This window comes from Ursus arctos, chromosome X, assembly GCF_023065955.2.
Source record: "Ursus arctos isolate Adak ecotype North America chromosome X, UrsArc2.0, whole genome shotgun sequence".
Taxonomy (NCBI): domain Eukaryota; kingdom Metazoa; phylum Chordata; class Mammalia; order Carnivora; family Ursidae; genus Ursus; species Ursus arctos.
The window spans coordinates 63,033,379-63,047,438 of record NC_079873.1 but is presented as its reverse complement, the minus strand read 5'-3'; the positions used below and the strand labels follow the sequence as shown (position 1 = coordinate 63,047,438).

The 14,060-nt window shown below is 36.6% G+C and overlaps 1 protein-coding gene across 1 annotated transcript in view; it reads right to left on the bottom strand.

The window, feature by feature from the left end:
• Positions 1–2,459: 2,459 nt before the first annotated feature.
• The window catches only part of GPR174 (G protein-coupled receptor 174), a 62,560-nt gene continuing 50,959 nt past the window's right edge, over positions 2,460–14,060 (bottom strand). The window contains exon 4 of the mRNA XM_057312715.1: positions 2,460–5,850. Within this exon, the coding sequence (XP_057168698.1) occupies positions 4,298–5,290 (993 nt within the window). The 5' untranslated portion in view covers positions 5,291–5,850 and the 3' untranslated portion in view covers positions 2,460–4,297. The remainder of the gene's footprint in view (positions 5,851–14,060) is intronic.

Below are 14,060 nucleotides of genomic sequence, written 5' to 3'. Positions count from 1 at the left end.
GAAGAGGGCCAGAGATAATTGTACTGTCTTTGTATTTTTTGTTTAAGATCTGTTTTTGGAAGAGTAGAGGGGGACAGTGGAAAATTGTGGGTTTTTGTTTTGTTTTGTTTTCCTGGCAAACTACAAAACAAATCAGACTATCAGGTCTTAACAACCCTTAAGAATAGAGAGAAAACATTTATTCTGTCACTTTATCTCCTTTTCTGCCCATAAACTATATTCTAGAAAATACAGGTATTATCATTCAAATAAACTTGGTCAACAAGTAAGTGTGAGGAATAATCTTAGTAGGGTATGGATACTAAAGAGTCTACCTGTGGGAGAAGTGGATGGCAGGGGGTGGAGTAAGATGGGGGAAGTTCTTCATCTTTCTATTTGAGAATAGAATGGACCTCTCCAGGGAGAGAAAGGAAGAGTGAAGCCTTATGGGATTTATCTATGTGTGTGAGAATACTGAAAAAAATACTCAAGTGTATCATTTTCTGAAAAAGTCATTAAATATAACTTGACTTTCAGAAGCAGAAAATATGTAATTACAGAGACCATCTTTATTATTAAAATGCAAATTATAAGTTACAGATGAAAATAAATTCCAAGTGCAACATTTTCACAGTGTCTTGAAAGTAAAAACAGAAAGATTATATAAAAATGAAGTTGCATGAGAGACTATGGACTGTAAGAAACGAACTGAGGGCTTCAGATGGGAGGGGGGTGGGGGAATGGGATAGACTGGTGATGGGTAGTAAGGAGGGCACGTATTGCATGGTGCACTGGGTGTTATACGCAACTAATGAATCATTGAACTTTACATCAGAAACCAGGGATGTACTGTATGGTGACTAACATAATATAATAAAAAACATTAAAATTAAAAAAAATGAAGTTGCACAAAAGTTCCACTTATGTACGCTTTCAGATAGAGTTAGCTTGATCTGTTGTTCCTAGGGCAGATGGTTCCTTTTTTATGGAATTACAGGTTAATAGAATTAGCTGCTTACCTGAGTGACAATGAAAACATATAAACCTTTTGAATATAATAATAATAATAATAATAATAATAATAATAATGACAATAATAATAACATGGAAATCACCCCATATTCAAATCTCTGTTTTTGGAATAATTATGTGTATGTTTTGAAATCAGAACTCAAAAATCTTTATACAGGAAATGTGAGTTTATTTTGAATTGTATATTGCTATAGTTGAGGGTGTTTACTTTTGGCACCTTGATTTCATTGAACCCAGAGAGTGATAAGTGGGAGATTCAGAAAGATTTTTCAAGAAAAAGAGAAGCTCAGAGAGGAGACTGTTATCCAGATGGCAGCTGCAGTAGCATATCCTTCCTACTACTAAAAACAATGCTTTTCTCCTGGAAATAATGTCCAGAGTTGGAAGGGGAAATGTCAAAAAGAAAAAGGAAACAAGCAGAGATCTGAGAAGCTGATATATTGTGATACAGATAGATGATGATAGATAGATAGATACATACATACATACATACACACACGCTTACATACATAGAGGATATATTTCTTAGAATTATGGTAAGCAAAGTAGGTGACCACTTACTGTATGTAATTTAAAAGACACTGCTGTAAAATCCACTTTCTTAAAAAAATCTTCCTCTCCAGTTTTCTTCAGTGTCTTTCATCCTTCCATTAAAAGTAAGGTATTGACAGTTTGAATTATGGTTTATCCCTAAAACTTGAATTCAGATATCCCTGGGCAAGTTAATATTAAGCTAACATTAGTCACTAGCACCTTAGTATGAATAAATTGATCAGATCACTGACTAGAAGGACAAGGGAATAGGACAGAAGGAAAAACATATCAATGGGGAAGAGGGGTAAATAAAGTAAATTACAACACTTAATACAAACCAATATGGGCAGACCTGGGGAGAAGTGTTGGTCCTAGCTATACAGTATAAGAATACAGGACACTTATCCTTGACTCTAATGATGTAAATGATCTTCAAGGGCTTCTGGACCACCTAATAAGTGGGCTTTAACCCCCTCAACCATTCCTCTAAGAAATTCATTAATGTCCTAGAAATATTTCTTCTCCTTTTTAGAAAAAAAATAGATATGTTTAAAGTTACATTAGTATGTTAATAAAATTAAATCTCTGGTATCCCAAAATGACCCTAAAAAGTGTAATCCATGCTAATCTAAAAAATAGTAAGCAAATATAGTGTAGACAAGACTCTTCCATTATAAGTACCCACAAAATTATTACTTGTGATCCCATTACAATGCTAAATTGTATTCAAACACAACTCACTTTAAAGCAAACAGACCAGACATAGTTACAGTTACTCTTTTTAAAACACAATTTAACACTCATTTATAACTCATATAACAGATCAAAATATGTACCTTACAATGAATAATAAGGAGACAAACACACCATTGCTAGCAGCACAAAGTCTGTTTTCTAATAGGGTATTATTTTAATAACAAAGTACAAGCAAAATCAATACTTGTCTAGAGAAAACATTAGAAAACTACAGAGGGGAGGGGGGTGGGGGAATGGGATAGACCGGTGATGGGTAGTAAGGAGGGCACATATTGCATGGTGCACTGGGTGTTATACACAACTAATGAATCATCGAGCCTTACATCGAAAACCGGGGATGTACTGTATGGTGACTAACATAATATAATAAAAAATCATTATTAAAAAAAAAAAAGAAAATTTTCCATTCCTCTCAGATATTAGAATTAATTTTGATCTCCCAGTTCCCCCCAATCATATTGGTATCATAACTGTGTGCCTAAAACGACCCCTTTCCTGTGAAAATATGATGGAGCCCTTGGTTGATTTCCACATTCCTTCCAGATGAGAAGAAACATGTGTCTTCATTATATAGCACACAGACTTTTAAGTAGATCATTGTTTTAAATTAGAGGTTTTTGTTAAAACATGTTTCAAAGTACTGTAACATTTTAGACCTCATATTTAATGACTCATATATTGGGTCTGCTATCTGCATACTAGTACCAAACAGGTAGCAGGTAAATAACTGTAAGGGGAGTCCAGTGCTGCCAAAATTAACTTTTTTTTTTGCTGTTTTTTTTTCTCCAAAAAAGGTGAAAGAATCTCCTTCCATAGCTGCTGGGAGGTAGGCTGTGCAGTACTCACAATGGTATGACTGAGGCAAAGCCGGACCAGAAAAATTTCTGAAGACTCTAGAGTCCACATGCCTGGCTGCCTTCAGTTCATGAGGGTGGCTTGACAGTCGCCACTTAAAGTAAGAAATACAACGTGGTGAGGCTTTTAAGAGGTGTACCCATCCCTTCATCTTTTTGTTCTGGCCTAAGCTTACTAATTAATTAGTGCACTACTTCTTTCATAGGTTCAAAAAGTGCAGTAACCTGTCAGAGATATTCAGTGTTACTCTAGAAGCATGGTGGAAACTCCCTCTATTAGGCAGGTCCATACATTTCAATATGTATTCTTTGGAAAGTTTAAGAGAACCAGAGCTGTGATTGTCACTTATCTGCCATCTCCTGCACCTATAGAGGCAATTTAGGTCACATTGTATGTACTTTGGCCAGCTATCTGACCTGGGTGGATTCAATATGACATCTTACATAATCATAGAGGTTACTGTATGTAAATTTGTTTCTTGTTCTTATTTTAAACATACCAGAGGCCTGAGTTCAGATTTTCATTTTATGAATAAGTGTGACAGATGATATTTCATATTGACAGTTAAATGAAGAAAATAGTTATTTGAGTCTTCAAACCCTAGAGTATAATCACACATGGGAGATAAAAATGGTCCCGTGTTTAAACCACTTTGCTTTCACAGAATAACATATTGTCCATTCCAGTTAAAATACACCCAAAATATAGTATTTGAATATAAACTGTGATTACTAGTATAAATAGACAACTACATTGTCTCTAAATACAGAGACTCAGTGTCCATTGCAGCAAAACTAAGTGCTTATGATGAGCCCAAGCTAATAGTCTCTCTGTGTTTTGAATTCACATAAAACTGATGACTCTAATTGAGTGCATATATATATAGAATGTCACTGAAGTTTTACAGTTTAAATCCTGACTTAATAACAAATTATTACATAGACATTTCAACAACAGTGATGGTGGAATATAGTGCTTTAAACAAGTTCTGTTATAAAGATGTGAATTCCTCATATAGGTGAGATAGAGCATAAATGAAAAGCTGTGAGTGCTTCCTGTAATTACTTTCCAGTGGCTTGGGGTACTACAAATATGTTCTGATATACTTGCATTTCAGACCACAATCAGGTTTTGTTTTAATTTAGCATAATTCAGTTGTCAGAGTAGAAGTTGTATGGTTGTTTACAAAGGATTTTGCATGGAGTTGGATGCTGTCTTGCCTTGAAAGTCGTCTTCTGAACTCATTAGTGGTGAAGTAGTATATGACTGGGTCAAGACAAGAATTCAGACTAGCAAGACAGAGGGCAACAGAATGAAATATTAGAATCACCCTTCTGGCTAGGCAGCTTTGAATTTTGTTGGACTTGACCAGGAAATCTAAAGGAAAACTGAAGTGATAAGGTGCAAAGCAAATTAGGAATACTCCTGCACAGGTTAGAATCATCTTCAAGGCTTTCTTTTTCTCCCCAAGGTCTTGGGCCACAGGATATTTATCATGCAGTGATAAAACTGTCTTCCAGGTACAATATAGGACAATCAGAAGAGGAGTGACAAACCCAATCAACTCGCCAATGGTCATCATGGCAACAGAGTGGGCCAGGTTGACATTCCTGGTAGGAAGATCCACAAAGCATTTGGTTCTGTTGCCTGAGGTGTCATCACTGGTTCTGAGGAGAGGAAAGGGCAGACAGGCAAGGCAGATGATCAACCAGCCAGCAAGGCTGATGTATAGGTCATATTTCTGTTTGCAGTCATGGAAGCGAAAGGGGTACATGAGAAACCAAAATCGTCGCACACTTATGCAGACCAAGAAGTAGATGCTTGCATACATGTTGACATACTTCAGGTAGAAACAGAACATGCAGAGACCAGGCCCAAATGGCCAGTCATAATTCAAGTAGTAAAAGATCCTCAGTGGAAGGGAGAGAACTTGTAGTAAGTCAGCAATGGCTAAATTTATCATGAATATCACAGCCCGTTTGGTTTCCTTCATATAGCCATAAAATACCCATAAGGCTAATATGTTCCCTATGAGACCTGGCACAAGAATTACGGTATATGTCACTGCATAGATAAAATATCGAAAATCTGTCTTATTTCCATCTGGCCCAGCACATGTGTCATCAGCAGGCATGTTTCTTTCCAGAGCAGCTGTCTTTGCCAAACGGTGGTACAAAACACAAATTCACAATTAACTGCCACTCTTTCTAAAGGACTTATTGTCAATGGGTTGGAGAGAGTGAGTATAAAATTGCCTCCTTTTTACTGCATTGGTCTGAGTCTCTACACATAATCTGGGGTTTTTTCAAAGAACTATTTACATGTTTGCTTTGGATTTTTTTTATAGTAATTACACTGAAGTCTAGTGTGCAAGCACAGATAACAAGCTGTTATAATTTTCCCTCTTGTTTACTGTTATAAGGCCTTCTGGGACATCATGACAGTTGATTATCTCCCATTTAGATCGTGAATGTGCCACATAGAAGCTCCTCAAATTTCCATATGATGATAGCCATCTCTTTACAGGTGTTTGACAGGCTGTTTTTTCTTACGTTTGCCTTACATAGAAGAAAGGTTTGCTTTAGTACTCAGTAAGTCCGCAGTTCTTCAGAGGTGATTAACTTGGATAGATCAGCTTTCTGAGACTTTTTCAGTTATGTGTTGAAAGCTAAAAAATGGGAAACAAAGGCAGAGCTGCAAGTAAAAAAAAACAACAACAAATAAGCCAATTATTGTCTGGCACTTCTTGCAAAAAAAGAAAAAGACTATGTATACAAAAATCTATTCATTTGAAGGAAAATTCTGATGTACGTGAGGGTGACAAGCCAGTTTCTATAAATTACTTTAGAATCACAGGAAAGTATAGCTAGAAGTAACCTGAAAGGTAATATAATCTGTGACTGTGAACCAACTTTGAGAGCTTGTTAGAAATGCCGAAGACTCTCAGGCCCCACCTGGGACCTGCTGAATCAGCCTGCAGTTAACAAGAGCCACAGGTGGTTTTTATGCATATTAACGTTTGAGAGGCTCTGATTTAGACCACGGATTCATAAACCGCATTGTCAGACTCATCTGATGGAGTTTAAAAAAATTCAACTTTCTATAGCTTTCCTGGTGTCTCCTCCAGAGATTCTGATTCAGTATATAATGCCTCAAATTTGTATTTTTAAAAACTTCCCACATGATTCAGATATAGTCAACTGAGCATTTTTCCTTGAACCATCATTATAGGGGCCATTGACTTGGTCAAAATCCTCAGATGTCTGAAAATAAGTGGGTAACCAGCCTCTCTTTAAATACTTCATTTACATGGGTCATTTAGTCACCTTTCAATTATCTGAGATAACAGACCATAGCACCAGTAGAGAGAATCAAATCCCAAGATAGTTGACTCAGCTGGATCCATGACCTTTGTTCTGAGGTAAACAAATTTTAGCTTAGTGACTTGGATAGTTGCCTTAAGGCTGCTGAAATTTGGGAGGATTTAACTGATGTTAAAGATATGTGGGAAGGACAAAAATGAAATAGGAATTACGAAACATTCTGCTTTATATCATCAATTCCATGGGCTTTAAACTATGCTTGATTCAGCCCCTGAAGGAATTGTTTTGTTATTATTTTACCTCAATTGCTTGGTAAGAAAAACAGCATGTTTTGTTCAAAGACATGGTGCTCATTTTAACTAAAAGCCCTGATGAATGATATGCACTATGCATCAGATTGAAGAAGTTAAATACTTGAGATTTCTTAGGTAAGGACAAAGTAGAGAGACGGCTTTATAAAATACAAGGAAGCACAGCTGTAAAGAATAACATCAATATTGAAAGTGATTAAAATTAGAGATTGTTTAGTTCTCAAACTGAAATACATCTTTATAATATTTTCACAGGTAGTGATTTGGGATAAGTGACAGGCAAAATCAGGTGGCAGACCAAACAATCAAAAGCCCTGGGTTTTCAAACTCCTTTTAACTATTTATACAGAAGTCATTGTCTTCTATTGCCACTGAATAGACATTAGAAGTTTATACAAATATACATCCAGTCAATCTCTATTGAACATCCATTTTCCCTATCATGGGCAATGACTCTTAAATTTATATTTCATTTGAGCTGTAGTTCTCTTTCCAACTATATATAAGAACTCTTCTCTCGAATGTTTCGTTATCACCTTAAAATTCAACACATGAACATGAAATTATCTTCAATATTTATTCGAAATATGTCTTATCTTGTCAGATTATGTCATGTCTCTGATAAATATATCCTAATGACTTTTCCTCTCATTTAGAGGAAGATCAAAGTTCTTTACAATGGCCTACATCTTTGGGGTGCCTGAATGGCGCAGTCAGTTAAGCTTCCATCTCTTGATTGCAGCTTAGGTCTGATCTCAGGGTTGTGAGATCAAGCCCTGTGTTGGGCTCCATGCTCAGTGTAGAGTCTGCTTGGGTTTCTCTCTCCCTCTGCCCCTCCCCACTCTCTCTACCTCTCTTACTCTCTTTCTCTCAAATAAATAAATAAACAAATCTTAAAAAAAACAATAGCCTACATCTCCTTATATGATCTGGCCCCTGTTACTCTTCTGAGCTCACCTCCTAACATTCTCCATCTTGCACTCTGCTCCAGCCACTTTGCCATTCTTTCTGTTAGGGGAATGGACCAGGTACACTTTTGCTTTGAAGCCTTTGAACTGGCAGTTCCCTGTGTCTGAAATGCTTTAGCCCAGTTATTCACTCGTTTCATTCACTCACCTCCTTCTGATCTTTACCTCAGTGTTATCTTTCATGAGGCTTCCCCCAATCTTTCTATTTAAAACTGCATCTCTCCTCCAACATTCCCCAACTCCTTCAATATTTTATTTTATCCATTTTCAATCAGAATTAACATACTTTATGTTTTTTACTTATTTATTTTGTCTTTATATATTTTCCCTACTAGACTGTAAAGTCCAAGGACAGGAATTCTTAGATATTTTTTCTACCTGCTGTATACTAGAACCAAAGACTGTACAAGATGCAAAGTAAGTGCTCAGTATTTGTTGAATGAAATAGTTTCAGTAAATAAAAATTATTTAACTATAAAGATCAACATTCTCAAACAAAAATTATCATCTCTCAAAACTTAGAACCTGATTCTGCTCTAGACTTCCTTGTTTCTATTAAGTTCATCAATATTTTCCCAGGTTGTCTCAAAGTCTGGGAGACATTGACTCTTTGTCACTTGTTCTCCACTTCCAAACAAGTTTTTAAGGGGGGACAGAATACTTTGGGGGAATTAATGTATGTTTAGAAGTTTGAATGACCTGGTCTTAAATTCTTGCTCTTTCAATTAATAGCTCTGTGACCCTGGGTATATCACTAAACCTCTCTGATCCCTAATTTTTTCATTGGTAAAATGAGAAAAATCATAGTATCTAACCTACAGAATAAGTGTGAGAATTAATTGAGCTGCTGTATGTAATCTATTTAGCATAGTGTCTGGTACATAATAAGCATGAGTTATTATAACTGATACTATGACTATTTTCTGCAACTGTATTATTTTCACAACCATCTCATTTTTGAAATTTGCATTGTTTTTACTCTAGTTCAGGCCTTTATTATTGAATTTGTCTCCCTATCCCATATCTTGTCCTACTCTTTTGTGTATAATGCCGTCAGATTTTTTTTCTGAGATGAACTTTTTAAAGAGAATTAATGGCTCCCGATTACCCGTCAAATCACAAAGTGCAGTCTTGTAGTCAATGGCTTCCTTAAATTCAGTCCCTTCTACCTTTAGCTTTGTCTCCCATTACTTGCCTGCCATGATCACCACTCTAGCCAAACTGAGCTCCTTCTGTTCAAACTCACATTTTTTTTTACAAACATCTGCATATTATACTATTCATCCTGGATATTGTCTTTTTGCATACCAGTCCTACCTATTTGTAAAGACCTTTCTCAAATTTCCTATTCTTCATGGAAACTTTTGTGATTAACTCAGCACTGCTATGCTAACCCCCTTTTCAAATCCTCATTTGTATCTCTTTTTTTTTAAGATGTTTTATTTATTTGACAGCCAGCGAGAGAGGGAACACAAGCAGGGGGAGTGGGAGAGAAAGAAGCAGGCTTCCAGCAGAGGAGTCTGATGTGGGGCTTGATCCCAGAACGCCGGGATCATGCCCTGAGCTGAAGGCAGACACTTAACAACTGAGCCACCCAGGCACCCCTCATTTGTATCTCTCTTAAAGTACTTAAATTTGCTTTTTAGTTAGTAGTTTTTGTCTCTGTCTTATTTATGCCTCTGTTCCCCTGCCTATTCTACCTACCACAACGAGCCCAGAAATTCCTTGAAGTCAGGGGTTGGGGTTTAAACACCTTCATATCTCCTGGAGCACCTAGAGCCATGTTGGGAATGTGATGGGTTCGTCTAATATCTATTCAGCAAATATTTATTCAACATCTACCACTTGCCGGGCACCACACTTGGTACTGGGGATATAGACAGTGGAAAAAAGGATATGATCTTTGTCTTCTTGGACATTATTTTCTAGTGAGGCAGAATGATAATTGCCTCACAATAATAAAAAAAAGTGTCTTTGTAGGAAAAGTACAGTGTACTCTATAAGCACAAATGAGGGAAAACAACTAAAATATTAAGAACATATTTGCTTAAGTGAAGTGAAATCAAAGTCATGGCCACCCTCCCAAAGTCTATAATTTTCCTGTTGGTTATTCTGTCCTTGGCCACATTTAAGTGCATTTTCGTAGGTAAATATCCTAGCCTGTAACCTCAAAATGCTCCTGAATAGAGTATCTCCCTTACAATTCCTCTGGCTTCTTCTGGGAGAGTGGATGACATTTTTCCCTTTGTTTAAATAACATTATTTTCTAGTAGGAAAAGTTGTTTGGGATGACTGTAAAGGCTTTCCATCATGGGGGGAAAAACCCTACTTAGCTGTTCTATAATGAATATAAATTCCCCAATTTCTAAGAGTAATGGAGGCAAAAAAAGAAAAAAAAAAAAAAAGAAAACGAAGGTGGCTTTTTCCCCCCCAGAGCATGCCACTATTTTATGAGATTTTCCTTTCTCAGGAAAGAATCCCTATTATAACAGGCACTGAAACAGACTACAGTTTGAATGAGATATTTATTTGAAGAAACATTCCAGACTCCTTGATCAAATTATTTTTTGCTTTCAGGAGACTATTCTTCCTTAATTTTACTTACTTCCTTTTGGGAAGAAAAAAAAGAAAAAAAATGAAACTAATGGCCTAAATCTGGCCTGATTCCCAGCAATCTACAGGTCAGAAACTATTTCATATGGAGTTCTCATGAGAAGTTATTATTTTCATTTATGAATATTTATGTTTATCCAAACCTGAAGCTTTACTAAATTTCACTATGATATGGTTCAGGAGTATTTTCCAGCAATATTATGTTGCTTATCCAGGAAAAATGTGATTCAAATGAATATCAGGGGTAACTTTACTGAGATTTCCTCTGAACAAGTTACTATTATCTATGAAGATGCTAGACTTTGACCCACCAACATGTTTTTCTATATTTTAATAAAAGAAAGTGAATCATTAAAAATAATTAAACCGTCAAATGACCTAATTTTTAATGGTGGTCTTTGAGACATATTAGTGGCAAGTAAAGACTATATTTGGGGATGTGGAGTTCTGCCCAGCAACCATCCAGTCATAGGTCATAGGCAAATACTTACCCAAAAGCCAACTTTATTTTAGAGTTCTAGTTAGGTACATATTTTAACAAGCCAAGAAAAGGCAGACCTACTGCTTCAAGTGACTGCAAATGATGTGGGACTGAATAAGGTGTGTACATGTGTGTGGGAGGAAATAGTACCACTATGATACATAAGTAATCACAAATATTGGATGGAAAAGAGCAAAAATTTCTTCCTGATTCTGATAAACACACATAGCAAATATCAGGGATTATTTTTCACTTTTGAAGATCTTCAAAGTCAAATCTTTAATAATATATCCAGAAAACCTGTCTGACAACTGCAACTAGATAAAGAGCTGACAACGGCACATTAAGCAAAAACTTTAGAAAGTCTTTGCCTGGCTAACTCTGCTAGGGAATTCACCAGTTCTGCCTTACTGAAGGTTCAATCAGAATTTTTATTTTAAAGAAGGGTGTTCTGCTTGGAAAGCACATTCAATTAAGCTCCCAACTTCTCCTATATTTGATACCTCCTGTGATTCCCTCATAAGCCAACTTCATAAAGGGGAGAAATAACTATGTGTGGACAGAAAATGCAGTTATTGTGAGCATTGCCATTTTGCCAGGAAGTTCTTTCATTTAGCTGGGTCTAAATGTCTTTGCTGAGATCTGAGGCCCATTTCCTCTTCAACAGATAGTGCACCTTGTTACTCTGAATAGTACTCTTTTAATTACAAGGAGACAGCAAGGAGTACATTACTCAATCTCACACTACCAGTAAGTAATGCCCAGTCACATTGCCTTTCCTCAGATATCTTAGTTTGTAATCATTTCATATCCTGGAGACAAAGGCACACCAATTGGTATTGGCAACCTCAGATGCTATTTAAATCTGTACTGCTAATTAACAAGTACTTTAGCCACTATCCACTTCCTTGTTCCTACCATCCATTAAAAAATGTTTGTTTGTTCTTATACAGCTCCTATCTCTCAGCGTCTTGTTCTTATACACATGATTTAAAGCTGTTTATTTTTATTCTTTCAATTTTTCTTAAGCCATGTTTTTCAAAATGTGGTTTCTGCACTAACTGGAGTGCATATTAAAAATGAATATTTCCAGATGGAACAAATCTTAATTTCCAAAGGGTAGAGCCAAGGTAGCTACATTTTAACAAGCTTCCAAGAGAAACAAATCCGAGAGCCTTCAAATCTGAGAGTCTTCCTGGGGTTATAAGAGCAACATCAATATCAATTTAGTCATTTTCTTAAGCTCCATACCAAAACCAGTTCCTTGCAAGCATTCTCTGTGTTTTCCTATCTCCATTCCCTGGGTTCTTGATTTTCCCTCTGCATAAAGTGCTAGATCCCCATCTTTACCTATTGAAATCCTGCCCATCTTCTGAGGCCACTCTAAAAAATGCTACCTTCCTCATGAAAGCTTTCCTTATCCTCTGCCTGATTATGATCATACCCACCTATGAACTCTCATAGCATTTTGTATTATAAATATGCTTTCTTTTCTTATTCATTCCACAAAATTGTGAGCTCATTACCAGCAAAGACCATGTTTTATTGCTATATATATATAACCCTCCACCACTAAAGTGCCCAGCTATTTCACATGTAATGGGAACTCAATTACATTCAACTAAGTTTATTGAACATCTAGGCCAGAGCTTAATGCAATGGGGGGATCCCTTTACGTCTCATATATGCTGTGTTATTTTGTAAACAATTTGACTATAGCTCCATATCATTGACTATTATTTAACTTGTGGCTCATAATGGGTCTCAAGTCTTTATTTATGCATGGTTAAAATACAAGAGAGAGTAGTAAATCATTTTTCATAGGTACTATAAAACACTGAGCAAACAGTTTAGAATTACATGTAGCCAACTATCTAACTATCAGTGTCTCCTGTTTTTACAGCTCTGGGTGTATGTATCCTAACTTTCAGTTTAAAATACAGGTCACCATTTTACAAAGTTTCATTTTAAGCATTATATTTCAAGTATTTTTACTTTGTAGATGTGATGAGAAAATCACAAGTTATGGTACAGTGGGAAAACTGTATGTATTTCCTATTCTCAGTGCTGACATGGCTGTGGGGATTTTCTTCCACTCTTCTGAATGTTCATCTGGTGTTTCAGACCAGACATCAGAATTTGGACAAAAAGGGGATTTTTTTAAAGGAAAGTTAAAATCTTCCAAGTTTATATAAAATAAAGTAAGGTCCAATATAACCAGGTCTTTCTGGCTGTTTTCACTTTTTTGCAGTCCTTTTCTTGCAATTTTCTCTTTGAGAGTGTGCCCTATCCACTGCTTCGTAGGATTAATAGGCTGCAAAAGTGAAGGAGTAAAGCAACTTTATGAGGTCTGGTAAAAAGAGCAAGAGTGCAGTGGAAAATTAAACCAGTCTCCAGGGCTTCACTCCAGTGTTGGCTTTGATTTTGAGTGTAGGTGGCTACCTAATGTGGTGTGATTTCAAGGGCTGCCAAAAAGCCCTCCTGTAAGAAAAAAGAAAGTACAAATCCTGTCCAATTTGTTGGCTGGGGCCCAAACTCCTTTTTCTTAAGAATAAGACCTTTTCCCTATAGAGACAATTAAGGTTTGGAATGCCAGACTCCCACCTTTAAGATGGAGTCCAGGAACTTAAAACTGGCATTTTTTCCTGGGGAATATCAGTACCCCACACAAACTCAGACTTTCTGTATCATGTGTAATAGATACTAAAGTTTTTGCCTTCTATGCTTTTCAGCTCAGTTAGTGTATCAGTTTTTTGTTCTTGGTGCTTAGTATTTTCCCCCCATAGTTGTGTTTTACTTATATGTTGAGGACATTTTCTCTCCACTCTATTATTCAAAATCTATAACATTTTGTTTTATTTATTTTTTTAAAGATTTTATTTATTTATTTGAGAGAGAGAGAGAGAGTGCAAGCAGCAGGAGGGGCAGAGGGAGAGGCAAAAGCAGACTCCCTGCTAAGCAGGGAGCCCAACATGGAACATGATCCCAGGACCCTAGGATCATGACCTGAGCTGAAGGCAGATGCTTAACCAACTGAGCTACCCAGGTGCCCCTAACTAATCTTAATAGCATTTTGTTCTAAAGAACAAAAGGGGGGTGCCTGGGTGGCTCAATTTGTTAAGCAACTGACTTTGGTTTGGGTCATGATCTTAAGGTCCTGGGATCAAACCCCATGTTGGGCTCCCTGCTCAGCAGGGAGTCCCTCTGC